We start from the raw sequence: 15,912 nt of genomic DNA, 5'->3' as shown, positions 1-15,912 counted from the left end.
ATTCTCAACTCTGTGAAACAAGTGAAAAAGATTCACTGGAATTTCTCAAGGGTTCCCCCAAAAAAGCCACCATAAGATAAAATGATTATTCAAGACAAGAACATCTGTGAAAAGATCTGAAACGGAGTGCAGTAAAGCAGTATTAATGTGTTATCTACAAATCTACTGAATAAGTTTTCATATTGGCAAGAAACCTGAAAATAACAGGCTCTATTAAACTACTTAAGCCAAGTGGTCACAGGGCTTCATTTACCTCCACACAGAAACGAACACATTGAGAAACAGAGAAAATGTGTTATACAACATCCGAGACCAGGGAGAGTAGTTTATTGTACTCTAAACTATACACAAAGGTCACTGAAAACCTAATAATAAATTATCAAGTTCAGTATCTATAAGAAACTTCGGGATGGTCTCAGTTAAAGACTGACACCACCAACTAAACAAAAGTATGTTGCCAACTGTCTCTGAAGTTAGTGATGCCAAAAAAAAAGAGAGAGAGACACATTCCTCCTTTTTGTTTTTAATATATTAAAAAGCAACATAGTACAAAAGGTGTGGTATTAAAAAGGATTCAAATTTTTCAGGAATGAATTTTTATAAACAATTTTGCAAAGGGAAACAGCATCTTGATACATAAAAATTTGGTTAAACAATTTGATTTTAAAATTTTAAAACCTGAAAAGTTAACATTACAATCTTTCCAATATTCAAACAAAAAAAGAGCAACCTGTACAATCTCCTTGATAATAAAATGTGTCCTTGTATTCACATTCTGGGCATACTGAAATGTTAAAATTTCTATAGCCCGAGTGATAGATACAACACTTAAAGGCTTCATGAATTTTTTTTCCCCAAAAGAGATTATTTTCAGTTAAAACAGTTTGCCATTTATCAGACTATGCACTGATATTTTTTGTTCTTCCTGAAAAAGATTCACACTAACACTTTACATTTTTAATGTAAAAATATACATGTAGAGATATTTCATTTCCTGAGACCAGTCATACATGATTTAACGAACAAATTCTATAACTTTAGACTGAAATAGTATATGTACATTAATAGGCTCAATTAGGGTAAAACTCAAAAGAGCGTGTCATAGAATTTACATTTAAATTCTCTAAGTTAAACAATATGATTTTATCCCCAAACTTAACCAATAAGCTTTCTGAAATAAAATGTATAACTGAAAAGTTATATTTTCTAATTTATTAACAAAATACAGATAGCCCTCTCAGACTATCAACTTGGATGTTGCTATATACACAAAATCTGATTCACTAAACAATTTTCTTGCAATACAAAAAGATAACAATTAAAATATTTGCTTTATAATACAACCGCTCTATACAATTCACCTTTCCTAAATTGCCTAAAATGATTAGGAATTGTGGCACTTTCTTTTGCATAAAACCCTTTCCTCTTCATAAAGCCCTGAGGTGAAAGGTTATTAATGTAATAAAACTGAAACCACAATTCTTCTCATTTCTTATTAAACTGTAGATCTAGGTTTTAAAAAACTTATAAAGAAATGTGGCAACTTATAAAGCTGCTCTGTACAGTTTTTCAAAATATTTCCATACCAACTTAGCAAACAGGCCTAAAATGACCCCATGAAACAATGTCCTTTAATAACAGTTAGTGTCGAGATGAGCGCCATTTTCCATCTCTACTGCTGTCTCTTCTGTTATCATAGTCATGGCTCCAGCCATCATGATTCCTGTCTTCATAGAAGAAATCATCTCTGTTTCCTCTGTAGTGATGGTCAGACCCATGATCAGTGTAACGCTGCTCACGGCTATAATGTCTATCTGACAGGTAGGGATGAGAATTCTGTCTGACTTTACGCTGTAATGATGGTGTATCTTGGCGCCACTGGGAGCTTGAAGACTGGTTGAAAGTATGATTATGTGACTGAACTGATGGTGAAAATCCTGCCTGATCCACATGTGAAGACCCAAATTTCCCACCATATGGCATCTGTCTCAAAACACTGTTCATCTGAGGAAAGAAGAAAAAGAAATGTAAACCCAAATACTTCTAGATATCAAAGCTAATACATATTTGGTCACAGTTAACCAACATGATAATGAAGGAAAAGCAAAATCATTCTTGCCTAGATAGAATCTATATTAAACCTAACCATACAATAGCTTCATTCATCCCACTGTATATCTATAAGATACTTAAATATAAATACTTCATCTTGCCCCCAAGAAAACAATTTAGAGGGGAAAAGGGCATATAAAATGACCATGTAAGTCACTGTGTAATGAACATACAAAGAAGCAAGACCTCAGTATCATCAGGAAAGGCTTCATGAAAGTGGCATATGAGTATTAAAGAATAGATGGACTAATTTAAGAAAAATATTTCAAGGGGAAGGTATGGAAAGAAAAAAAATGTAAAAATAAGAGGGAAACACAGAATAGATTCAAAGAACAAGTAATACTGGCTGAGAGGTTACAGATCTTAGAAGCAATTGATAGTTCTAAAAGTAAGGCTAGAAGGGTTTACTGGAATCAATGGATATGACTAGTAAATAAGTTAGAGAACATTTTATCTTGAAAACAATGGAAAATAAATGTGTGGTGAGGATAAGAGAAAGGGTTAAAATAGTAATTTGGAAATGGTATGCAAGCTGGATTAATGAGGGGGAAATAGAGGCATGGTAAGTGACTAGGCCAATTAGTTCCCAAATTCTGCCTTTGGATACTTATTTTGTAGACCATTAATATATAAAAACCTGTGAGAAAACAAAAAGGAAGAAATAAACTTAAGAACTATGACAAACTAAATGAAGGACATGGTGAAATAAGTGGAAATAAAAATGAAACACTAAAGGAGAGCAGAAATTTTAAGCCTACTCTTACTGTGATTTTATTACAAAATGACTAGAAAGTTCAAGGAGGAGCTAGTCTGGAAGAATCAACTATATTAAAATATTTAAGGAAGTTTATAAGAAGTCATTCGGGATAGATAGCAAGAGCTTCAGAGATGGAATCTTCTAGAGGTATACATACACAGACAAAAACACACACCAATGATGGCTGAAAAAATAAATACAAAAGAAAATGCAGTTTTACTTCTATCTTCAGGTTTAAAGTATGTGTGTCAGCTCAGTGAAAATAAAAATGAAAATAATCAACAAAGATCATGCTAGTCTAAAAAAAAAAATTGAGAAAAGGTTAATATTAAGAACTTCAAAAAATAATTTTACCTAAAAGACTTAATAAAACCTCCGAGAAACTAAGTTAATTAAAAACAATTATCTGATATAACATGAACACTTAAATTTTTTTTTTTTTTAAAGGCAACTAAAGTTGAAAAATATCAGCTTACCACAGCTTGTCTCTGATAATTTTCAGGAGAAGAAAATGATCTCTGTATTACTTGTGTTGATGCAGTCATGTTATCCACAGTCCTTTCATACCTGCTAAAAATAAGAAAACCAAACATAACCATTCATTCAACAAATATTTACTCAATACCAATCATAAGCAAGACACAGTTTTCAAAGATGAAAATGAACAAAACAGACAAACACAGACAGAAGGGTATTTTCACATGATATAACATGATTAAAGATCCAGGAGTTGAGAAACGGAGTTTTATTTTAGGTAGGGACCACCTTTCTAGAAAAGACACCTTTGAAGTGAGAACTACAAGATTACCTGGAGGGAAAACATTCGCAGCTGAGGGAAGGAATAGTGCAATGGACCAAATTCAGTTTTATAAAACAGATTTTACTGGAACATAAGCATGTTCTTTTGTTTTTTTGTCTTACCTGTGGCTATCTTCACATTATAATGGAAGACACAAAGACTATATAGCCTGTAAAGATTAAAATATTAACAATCTGACCCTTCATAGAAAAAAAAACTTGTCAATCTCTGAGCTAATGCAAAGGCCCAGACTGAGAATTAAAATGGGAAAATTTGATTGATTATGTGAAGGATAAGAGAAACAGAATAAAGAAAGAATTAAATATGAACTTTTGGCTTGACAAATTGGGTAAACATTTAATGAGACATGAAAAATAAATAGCTTTTGGGTAGTAAGGAATTAGGAGTTCTGTAACATAAATAACACATTAATTTAGCACTCACATCTCATTCATAAAGAGGTAACTTGGCTTATGGGAAAAACTCCCTTTAAAAATATTTTAAATTATTTAAAAATATGTCTTTGAAATCAAATAACCAATTTGGCAAATTATAAGAAATCAATTGGTATCTTAAATCACATTATATATCAGTATTCTAGAGGGTAGAAGTACAATTTATAATATAAGGTGTGTGAAATGATAAACATTCTAGCCTTAGCTGAAAACTATTTATTTATATGTTATCCAAGAATTTCTAGAGGGAAAAACTGTTTTTTTTTCCTCTTCCACTGGTAGATCTTTAAAAAGTTCATAAAAGTGGATGAAGATGCTTTGAATTCCAACTGAACTATTAGTGTTTAAAACATGATTAACTAATTTCAGTTGCTAAAAAGAATTGAGGCTTTACTATTTGTGTGTGTGGTTTGTTTACAATTTCACCTTCTGCTATCCCCTCATAGCCATTCAATTCTCTCCAGCTCCTGGCAACACCTTCATCAAAAACACCAACCTCACCCCAGTGATTTCCCTGCTACATTGCTACTTACTTAATACATTCTCCCATTATGACCAAACAACTCTTCAAACTTGTTCCTATCACTACCTATATTCAATGACTTCCTACTGTTTTTAGGATAAAACTCCCCAATCTTAATTACAGCCTATAAGAAAACTCCCCCCCACTCTCTCTAATTCACCAAAATCACTACAGCTTTCCATTTTCACTATGATCTAAGTACACTGACTTCTTTCAGTTCCTCATTCATCTATAATACCTCTTGCTGTTAAAACTTTCTGAAAGTACTTTCTATTTCTTCTCTAGGAAACTAATTATAGTAATTAGCCACAAAAATATATCTGTGTCTTCATCTTGACTTTAAGATCCCCTTGACATATGGTTGTGGCAGGGCTCAATCACACAACTAGATTTGAATCCAGCACACGGATTATGAGAAGTTCAAACTTGGTCAAGAAAACCTTCATTTCTCTCCTTTTCTTTTTTACATATAAGGCATGATAAATAATCCCTACCTCATAAGACTATTGTGAGGAATACATGAGATCATATATATGTGCAAAGGACTTGGTGAAGAACAAGACACACAGCATGGTATTTTCTTGAATGAAGCCCATTATGACTGATTAACAGCTCTATGAAATAAAAATTACCTGCAGTAAATTAGTCTCCCCAAAGCAAAATAAATTATTTAAGTGAATATGGTCTTTCTAACCTTCAGTAACTACCAAGATTTTAGAGATCATAAATTTAACTGCTTTTCCTTAAAAAAGGACAGGCCAGGCATGGTGGTACAAGTCTATAATCCCAGCAGCTCAGGAGGCTGAGGCAGGAGGATCACAAGTTCAAAGTCTCCATAAGACCCTGTCTCTAAATAAAATAACAAAATAGGGCTGGGGATGTGGTTCAGTGGTCGAGTGCCCTGAGTTCAATCCCAATACCCAAAAAAAAAAAAAAGGACCAGACAAATGACACTAGGTGAAGATTACACAATTGGCAGAAGAAGACCTGAACTCCAATTTTCCTCTTAGTTCAGTAGTCTGATCACTAATCAATATGGGCAGAGGCAGACCTAGACTCCCAATTCTATGAACTTAGTCCAGTATGCAGTCCACTAATCAGTATTTTAAAACTATAACCAATTAGTGGTCATAAAATTAATTTGAAATTTTAAAAGATGAAATAAAATGGAGAACAGAGTGCATGGCAAAAGTAAAATAAGTAACATTTTGAGAAATTTTGTTTCAATTGTACACACATATGTGGGTATGTCTTCACCAAAATATGTATCTATTTTTAAAATATTATATACAATGTGTCTGCCTATAGTCCACTTAAAATTGACAAACAATGACAAAATCCAACATGGCAAGTAATACAGGAGAAGAGTAAAAAAGTAGGAGCACAAATGAAGGAGCTATTCACTCATTACCTGAGAACTTATTTTAACAATAAATGAGAAATATTACCTGCTAGGAGATGTAGAGGTAGGGCTTGAATTTCCAACATGATGCTGAGAATATGACAAACTGACATCCTGTGAGGCATGACTACTTCCTAAAATGAAATAATTTGAAAAATTCTAATTGGTAGAAAACTTAATGTGAAATTTTGTCTCCATGCCAAATTACTCCAAAGAGGTAAACATAGTTTAAAAAAGAACAATCTCAAGTTTAAAAAAGAACAATCTCAATTGCAGACTGCTTTATAGTTTCATCAGAATAAAAATTATAAATGTATATTACCAGATAAGCAAAACAAAGCATTCCAAACAAGGTACTATTTAATGAATAAGTATCCAGTCTGGTCACAAAATTCTAAACTTCCCCCAACCTCTGTACGAAATTTAATACATGGAACATTTCATCCACAAAGATTAATATCAAAATTTGTAAATGTAAATTTCAAAGCAGCCAGGTTCAGAGGATAATCCTTGCTCATCTTAAGACAATGGATCCAAACTCAACTCTAACAATAAACCTTATGTTTTCTCCCCTAAACCAAATGGAATTTTAAACTCATTTTAAAATTTTGACTTTCAAAATCCATGTGTCAATGCTACCCACTGTCAGGAATAAAGTTTGCTATTCACAAAGCTTACAAAAACATTTTCATCCAAAACAGAGGTTCTTTAAAATTTAATACACTTTAAAACACACACACACACACACACACACAGCAGCAGCAGCAGCAAACAACCCTTCTTCCCCTATCATCATTGAACAGTTTACCTGATCTAAATTGAATTTTGATGGGCCTTCCAAAAAGTTTGATTCCATTAAGTAGATTCATAGCATAAGGAACAGATACTTCGTGTTTGAAATTCACAAATGCAAACTGTTTTGGTTTACCATCCTTATCTTTTGGAATTTTCACCTTGATTACCGGCCCAGCCTATAAACAAAAAGTGTTTAGAATTTTTAAAAGTCACTTCAGGAAAATACTCAAATATGACAAATAAAAAGAGATAACAGAGTTAAAAACTACTGAAGTGTAATCAGGAATTAAGAAAAGGGATACATGTGGATTTCCACTTTGGTTTAGAGTAAAAATCCTACTTATGACTGAAACTTAGATTCACTTATTTGGACAAGGGGAGTCCACAAGAAATTGAAAAAACAATCACTGATTTTACATTTCAAAGCACTGTATGACTTTAACAAAGTGTCCATCAGTCATCATTTTTCTGCTTCATGAACAAAAGAAAGTTATTTTCTCAAACTAAAAACTCACTTTTGTATCCATTTATCAAACATTACAAATTACTGGGTGATAGGACTGGGAAAAACAGGATACTTAGAATTTTTCGCACATTTTAATACAGAAACAGTACAAGGCTGTTGTTTTTCTATGGTGTTTGGCTTTGTTCCAGGGATTGAAACCAGGGGCGCTTAACAAGTAAACACATCCCAGTGTTTAATTTTAAGATAGGACCTCGCAAAATTGCACAGGCTGGTCTCAAACTTGCGATGCTCCTGCCTCAGCCTCAGTCGATGGGATTACAAATCCATGGGATTACAAGTGCGCGCCACCATGTCTGGCTTCCACGGAGATTTTGTGGGTTTTTAAAATGTTTTAATAATCTTGCAATTTATAAGCAACTTAAGCAGAAACAGACACTGACGAAGAAATTGAAATATAACGTCCGAGGCAGACGAACCAAACAGAAACCACCTTAAAAGGGACGAAAAGGGGAAAGCCATGTTCAACCAAGAGCCCACACGTTCTGTCCCTTAGGTACCCTGAATCCTTACGACCGAACGGGTGAGTGCGGATTCCTCCACTACCTGTCGCCGCCACTCTGGACTCAACTACCTAGGGTTCTTCTAATAAAGCGCCACTCTCGCTTCCCGACTGCGCCCTCGTCTCGCACACAGCCCACCTGGGAGCCCTGACTGACGGCCGAGCTCGCGCGAGTAAAGTGGGGTGTCCGTTGGGCCAGACTCTAGGCGAGCCGGAAAACCAAAGTCAAAGAGGGTGACCCCAGTCGCTTACCTGGTGGAAAAGCTCGAAAAGGAGCTCCTCTGTCACTTTGGTTTCAAGGTTGCCCACAAAGAGAGTGCGGTCCGCCTCCGCTGCCGCCGCCCCCATCTCAACGACGCCCCCTCCCCACCCAGGCCGATGGGTCGGGTCCGACGTACCCACTGCGCACTCTCGGAAACCTCACGTCCTTGCTGCCGAGCGTCACGACGTAAACGTCCATCACGCTCGCTCGCGATCGGCGTCGGCGTGCGCGGGCGGACGGCGCATGCGCGCGAGGAGAGGCCTCCTTAAATTGGCTGCTGGGGCGCGGCATCGTTGATTATGGCTTCTGGAAAACTTAGTATCCGCGTCCGAGACGGGCCGGACTGATCTGCGGCTCTGCCAGAGGACTGCCTTGACCGACCCACGTACTGTAAACACTGCGGGCAGTGTTTGAAAATGGCCCGGAACTATGTGTCCCTGGCCGCCGGCGATCAAGGGAGCAGGGCGGCTTACCCTTCCTCCCACAACGATCTCAGCGCCTTAGCGATGTTCTCTGGAGACTGTTCCGTCGCTGCCAGGCCTGGAGCGATTCGTCCCGGGCCTCGCCAGGCGGCGCGACCTAGCATTCGAACCGAGAGCCGTCGAGTGCCTCGCTGCGGCCTGAGCCCGACCCGCCTTATAAAGGGAAGGGAACCGGAGGGCCGCGGCCGAAGCCGCCAAGCCAGATTCTCACCATACCCAATCCCTGGGGTCAAAATCGATCTCCTAAGAAGTGTGCTGCAACAGCGTCTGGCATTTGGAAGTGTTAGAGCTTGAACTTCGATTTAAAACGAATGCCTCCCCTCAGCGTGCGAACAAGCCCTCTTTTAAAATCCTTTCTTGGTGTACCGCACTTTTATTTTTAGATATTGTTTTTATTTAGTATAAAATTAGGTACGTAGGGGTTGTTAATGTTATCACAAGTGTTACTGTGATTAGCTCAGGAAGGAGACAGTTGGGATTTTCTTAGGTAATCACAAAGCTGAGCAACAACCATTCACTTTTTGTACACACAGTTCCTATATGGGATCAGAATTCTCCGATTTCCACAACCTTACCCTGCTGGTTCCCCTACTTTGAGACTTGAAATTCGAGCCTCCTTAACGGGCATATTCCCAGACTCTCTAACTTGGATTGGTGAAAAAGAATCATCTTTATTACACTGGTTTATTCTTTCATCTCCTCCCTAGCACTTACCATCTTCAATATTCTCCTTTTTTTTTTTTGATGTCGGGGATTGAACCCAGGGACGCTAAACCACTGAGCCACATCTCCCTCCCTTTTTATATTTTATTTTGAGAGGGTGTCGATAAGTTGCTGAGGCTGGCTTTGAACTCCAGATCCTGCTGCCTCAGCTTCCTGAGCCTCTGGGACTATAGAGGAGCGCCTCTGCGTACTAAAAAACAAAACACCTAAACCTTAACTGTGTTTTCAAGTTATTAAGATGATTTGCATTCCCTTTGCTGAAGACTCCAAATTAATTTTTCTGTTTTTCATTTTGTTTGCTTTCAATCCAAGCTCCTTAATCTGAATCTGCTGTTCCAAAACAGACTGGTGAACATCAGTCCTATGGATTCCTCTCATTTGTTATCTATTCATATTTCCTTGAAATTTCTTTATTCCTTCAATCATACAAAAATATTTGGGAATCTTCTCTGTGATAAACACTGTGTATGAACTTTACGCAGTCCTGACATGGAGGAGATCAAGGAGTATATTCTTAATAGGCTAATAAATCAATGGATAATCACTACACTAGACTGTTCATTAGGTTCACTAATAAAAATAAGTATTGGTTGCAATGGATTCCCATGCTACTGCACTATTCCTGGTCTGATTGATCATTCCTTTGCTGATATTTTGTTCTCTTAACCATATATTCCCCAGAATTTAAAGAATGTTATTGGGAGAATATGGGTTGCTTGCTTTTTGATTTTCATGTTTTGTTTTGTTTGGGTACTCAAGGCTGAACCTATGGGAGCTTTACCACTGAGCTATATCCCCAACCCTTTTTATTTTTTATTTTGAGATGGTGTTGCTAAGTTGCTGAGGCTGGCTTTGAATTTGCCATCCTTCTGAGTCACTAGGATTACAGGTGTACACCACCATGCCTGGTGAGAAAGTGGGTTTTTAAATGCCATTTTTTTAATGCAAGCAGGTAGAATTAACTTTTTCTCAGTGTACTTTTTTTGTGTACACTTCCTTAAAATAATAATGTTCAAGTAAAGCAAAGTAGTCACACACTACACAGTAATTTGTTAGAAACACATCTTAAGAAAAAGATAAAATGGAACTTTCATAAGGGTAAATATAATTAACATAGGAACAAATCTAGAAAGCAGGTCATAGGAAGGGTGGTTGAAAGAATACTAGCTACCTTTTATTGAGTGTTCCATGCAGGGCAATTTGCCAGAGGCTATTAGTTGTTTTTTGTTGTTGTTGTTGTTTTTGTTTCTTCTTTAGATTTTAAGAATTTATTCTGTGCTTGCTACTGTCTGCATTAGGCACTTAGAATCAAGTAGAGAACAAGCTAGATAAAGTCTCTGCTTTTTTGTATGTAATTTGATTTTCAGGGCAATCTATAAAAAGGATTTTATACTTTAATTTTTGATACTAAGAAACAGCCCAAAGAAATGAATTTTCCAAGATCATACAGCTAATAAATGATAGTCTTTCAGCATTTCAACTAAAGTTCCTTTTCTGAAACATGCAACAAAATAATTCAAGTGACTATTTTTTCAGTTTTTCCAAAGATAACACATAGCACTATTCCAGATTATCTAAAAAAAAAAGTTAGTTCACAGTGCACAGTGGGTACCTTAGGCTGTGTATTATAAAAGTTATGGTTAAGAAAAGAATCCCAATTACATACAATGAGTTTTATGCTGGGAAAATATTGAAGTTGAAAGTAAGGAAGACTTTCCTAAAACTTAGAAATGCCTAGTAGTAGAAAATACCATCTCAAAAGGTAACAAATTAACTGCCAGAAAGTTCAAATGCAGGCTAAATCCTGTCAGGATTTTATTAGAGGATCTCTCATAGTGAAAACTAGGACTAAATGACTTCTTTGATTCCCATTTAATCTATAATTCTATGCTCAAAAAAACCTGTTAAAATTGGAAATGGGGAATTGAGAGAGAAGAGAAAAATTAGATATGATACATAAATTGGTTACATCAGCAAATCAGGACACTAGTGAAAGAGGGTGCTGTTAATTAGGTAGAGACAACAGATCAGTTGTCTCATATAATCATCAGGAGATTATTTAGCATTAAATTGTCTTTGGAATATATTCCTTAAAGAAGAAGCTAAGGCTGTAAATAAGGGAACAAAAATCTAGCATAAGAGTACCCAAAAGAGGAAAGGAGGACTAACAGGGAGTGACTTCACTTGTTTGTTCTGTCATGTGGTCATCAGGAGTAGGGCTTTGATTGAGGAATGTTGGATGTGCCAGAAAAAAAGAAAACGATGTGGTTTATTGTATTTTGTTTTGCTTGGCAAGAGGAGAACCTTGTTCACATAAATACTCCATTATTTTAAGTCTCAATCAATGGCTGTCTAAATTCTTGTTCTTTAACATCTGTAGTAACATCCAAGTTGCAGTATGTTCTTCTACTCACAAAGGCTGTATTGTAGAGAAGCAGGAACCACTATAAGCTTCTTTCAATGAAATTGCCTAAAGCAAAGACAAAATTTTCTAAGAGTAGACCATATTATTTAAAAATATATTCACGTTAGTGAACAAAATGAATTTTCATTTAATATCAGTGATATATGTTACAGCATATTGTCATTCTAAAATGAGTTAAAAATTAAAAAGCCATTGTTAACTTTTTTGTTTGTTTCTTTCCCCCTACTTACTGCATCATTCTAAGCAACTGCCTAGCATTTGTTGAAGTAGGTTCATATTAGAATATTTACTTCCTATACTCATCAGCACTAAAACTCTTTAAAAGAATGTCTGTTTTGAATATAGAAAAAAAGGGACACTAATAAGATTTTCCCTCAGTAGCCAGATTTAGTCATAAGTATAACTCTTAAGAGGGATAAGTTAGGGACTGGGGTTGTGGCTCAGTAGTAGAGCACTTGCCTAGTATGCATGAGGGTTCTATTCTCAGCACCATGTTAAAAAAAAAATAAAGGTATTGTGTCCACCTACAACTAAAACAAAATACTTAAAAAACTAGGGATGAGTTAGAAGAAAGAAAGGAGGGACAAAAATCCTATAATGAAGGAAGAGTAAGTGATAATCATGAAGGCTCAACTGTCTCCAGCAAATTTGTCTTTCATTTCTTCAGCGAATTTATTCAGGTCCCATAAAGGTACAACTCTTCATATTCCCAATTTTTATGAAAAGTTTTCCCATTTTTCAACCCTACAAAAAGTATAAATTCCAGTACCAATGAATTCTTACTGCCTATATCCTGTCCTTATTGCCCTTGTCAATTCTTTGCAAAGTCTTGCTCAGTTCATCTTCACAATGTATTTATTCCTAATAATTACTTTCATCACCTGTACTATATTTACCTGGACGCATAGCTTGTTTTTGTGTGCTGTTTCTCCCCTCTATCCTGAATGTAAATTGCTCCTGCACTAATTTAAATATCTCTGATCACATTGTTACTACTCCAAAGTCTCCAAAAGTTTGTTATACAAAACATCCACTAGAAACACAAGGTACTCCTTTGAAAAGACACAAGGACAATCAATTTGACAAGTGACTTATGTTTTATTATATTCTTAGAAAGTCATAATGTATAAAGAGCATGTTAGAGATTCTGATAACACTTTCAGAAAAAGGCAATACTTGACTTTATTTTAACCAGTATTTCACCAATTAATTTATCCATAAATGTAAAATTTTTATATACTTTCTTTCTTCCTGAAGAGGGTCTTTTCTACAGAAGCACATTTGGAAATGCTACCTTACTTTTAAGTGAGATCCAGTTTTTCAGATATTAGAAATGTATTTTTATATAGTGTGGCAGATTTTGTTAAGCTTCCAGAACACTGTTAGTCAAATTGGCTGGTTGCTTCACCTATGATGTGACAAGGTTCAAGCCACCTTTTTTTTGCACAGTATGCCCTGACATGTACACATCAATGTCTTTGGTGAGTGGGAAGAGGGAGGCAAGCAAGCTGCTGCAGATCCCTAGGCACTGAGGATCAACACTGACATTGTTACTAATGAAAGCCCATTAGAAGCGTCCCTTGGTATATGCGATTATTTCTCAAGTAAGCTAATAAAGTAATTTCTTTTAAAAAAGTAATAGTTTACTAGACCCCTTATTTCACTGGAATATCTGAAGGCAACTCTACTTCAAAAGGCACTTCTAAATCAGAGGAGAAAAATATTGCCTTTAGCTTCCCAGACACCTGAGAGTCACTGAAGCAGTGTAACTCTAATAAATTGCACATTCCATAAACAGACATTTAAGACTTTAAGCTACAATGAATCCCACCATTATGATACTAGTAAAAATATGAAAAATAAATGCTTGCTAACACACATATATTTAAATGTGTGTATATGTATGTGTATATATATTTTATATATATGTGTGTATATATATGTGTGTATATATACATATATATTTCCTTTAAAAAGACTTTTCATAATCTGACCAAGTGTCTTTGCTGGCCTTTGCCTGTGCCTGTAATTCCCCCAGATAGTTTCTGCTCTTTTTACCTCTTGTCTATGCCTTTTCTAATCTCCTTAACTAAATAGGTTGTCCTTTTCATTTTTCCACCACTTAAATTTTTATCCATCTAGAATAGTCAATGCTTTTATTTTTTTAAATTACAAAGAATATCCCCATTTTGATAAGGTTAAGCAAGAAAAAATACTATACTAATTTACAGGCCTAGGAACATGTGGCAAACATCCGATATTTTGTTACCTAGCAACCGTTCATCTTCCATCTGACAGCACCTTGATTTTTCCTTTTCTTAGAGCCTCCCTCTCATTCTCTGTTCAAGTATTAGGGACGGGGTGGGGGATGAGGCTTCACACCTAGATTCAGAGGTTCAGGTATAATCTATGTTTTATCTCCCCTAATACAGTAAAGTTTTCTGAGGGCAGATATCCTTTCTAAATTTACCTTTTTTTTTTTTTTTTTTTTGGTACCAGGGATTGAAACCAGGGGTGCTTAACCACTGAGCCACATCTCCAGCCCTTTTTTATATTTTAATAAAGACAGGGTCTTGCTGAGTTGCTTAGGGCCTTGCTAAATTGGTGAGGTTGGTTTTGAACTCACAATACCCCACCTCAGCCTCCATAGTTGCTGAGATTACAGACATGCACCATTCCATCTGGCTTAAATGTATTGTTATTTGTACTTATTAAGAGTCCAAAGAGTAAATATTTATTGAGCACTTGTTGGATGAAGGAATAAACAGACAGGCTATCTCTCCTTGGAATCAAAATTTTAAAAAAAAATGAAACATTCCAGGAAGGCAAGGTAGGAATTATGAGGTCTCTTTGATCTAAAAAAATTTTATTTAGTTTCCTGGGCAGATAAGCATATCATGGTAAGAAAAATAAATTTTACTTAAATGTTTATCAACTTTCCTCTATTACTGGAAGTTAGATCCTAATCCAAGGTGCAAAATTTATGCATATAATATTTAACTTTTAAAAATCATGGAAATGTATGTCCAAAATAGGTGGTGGATAAGAAAAAAAAAAAAGAGTGCTTGCTATATGTCAGGTTGCCATTAACCATTTCACAAGGTTTACTTCATCTAAATATAAGAATAATTGAGTATTGTCATGCTAAGGAGAAAATGGTGTGGGGGCCAGGACAACATTTCACTTAACTGGAGTTCAAAGTTGTGTTCCTTACTTCGCAATCAACAGCGTATGCTCATCTGTTAATGTTGAATTTGAATGAGATTTTATGTATTTCATCTTTGAAAATTTCTTTTCATACAGATAGACACTGCCAAATACTGATATGAATCCACAAGCATATGGTTTTAATCGAGCATATTCATTGCTTGGAAGGCATTTATACAATTCTATTAAACTCTCCTCTTGATAGTTGCCTTTTAGCATGTCATTACATTTTAGATTAATTGCTTTCAATTGAAGTTTAGGTGGAAGCTCCTCAATTGCACAGTTAAAGGACTTTTGAAATCTGAAAATGTTCTTTCAACTTACATCCAGGCCCAAAAGACACTGTTAGAACTCTTGTTGAGCTCAGAAAATGCATCTACTGCAAAGTTGTGTATTTATGCAGTTCTTGTGTCTTGTTACTCTTCACAGTGTCTAAAGCAGTTTGAGATTGCTTGTGATTCAAACAACTAGTTGCTATTGAAATGATGTTACTACCAAATAAGTTTGGCATGTGAATGCCATTTTACCTTCCGGGTTTAGGTTAGATAAATATTATCAAGCCTGCAGCTAAAACTAATTTCCAAAGTCATTCGCAGTTTGGGGACTGTGGTTGAGGACAGTTCTTCCAAAAACTTAAAAACATACAAACCATTCTTAGTTGGATGGTTTACAAAAATCTGGCAAAGGACTGTGTTTAGCCTTTGGGCTTTAGTTTGCAGAGAATGTCAGTAATTCTCTGCTAAGCTACCCAAGGGCACAAAACTATTTAGCGGTAAAGCAGGAATTCAAATTTGATCAGGCAGCTTGGCCTCAGAGCTTATTCAGTTGGTGACTATGCGACACTATTTATTGGGTTAGGGTAGCCAGCAGCCAAATCCAGCATTGAATTTTCTTTGCCTAAAAGTTATTTTTTTCTTAAAACGATGTATTACACTATATTTAATA

At 35.7% G+C, this 15,912-nt stretch overlaps 2 protein-coding genes across 3 annotated transcripts; one reads left to right on the top strand and one right to left on the bottom strand.

The window, feature by feature from the left end:
• Positions 1-492: 492 nt before the first annotated feature.
• Rbm7 (RNA binding motif protein 7) lies at positions 493-8,292 on the bottom strand. Of its 2 annotated transcripts, none has more exons than XM_047519460.1 (5): positions 8,121-8,292; positions 6,857-7,019; positions 6,095-6,182; positions 3,346-3,436; positions 493-2,004 (listed from the first exon to the last, which is right to left on the bottom strand). In XM_047519460.1, exons 1-5 carry the CDS (start codon positions 8,214-8,216, stop codon positions 1,642-1,644), a joined length of 801 nt encoding a protein of 266 aa, XP_047375416.1. In that variant the 5' UTR covers positions 8,217-8,292; the 3' UTR covers positions 493-1,641. The 2 variants fall into 2 exon arrangements, with proteins under 2 accessions (XP_047375416.1, XP_047375415.1); XM_047519459.1 differs by having other exon boundaries at positions 494-2,004; positions 3,346-3,439; positions 8,121-8,287.
• A 72-nt stretch (positions 8,293-8,364) lies between these two features.
• C11H11orf71 (chromosome 11 C11orf71 homolog) lies at positions 8,365-9,337 on the top strand. Its single transcript, XM_047519461.1, has one exon. It carries the CDS (start codon positions 8,547-8,549, stop codon positions 8,904-8,906), a length of 360 nt encoding a protein of 119 aa, XP_047375417.1. The 5' UTR covers positions 8,365-8,546; the 3' UTR covers positions 8,907-9,337.
• The last annotated feature ends 6,575 nt before the right edge of the window (positions 9,338-15,912 follow it).

The sequence above is a fragment of the Sciurus carolinensis genome, chromosome 11 (assembly GCF_902686445.1).
Source record: "Sciurus carolinensis chromosome 11, mSciCar1.2, whole genome shotgun sequence".
Lineage (NCBI taxonomy): Eukaryota > Metazoa > Chordata > Mammalia > Rodentia > Sciuridae > Sciurus > Sciurus carolinensis.
This window is presented reverse-complemented; position numbering and strand designations above follow the sequence as displayed.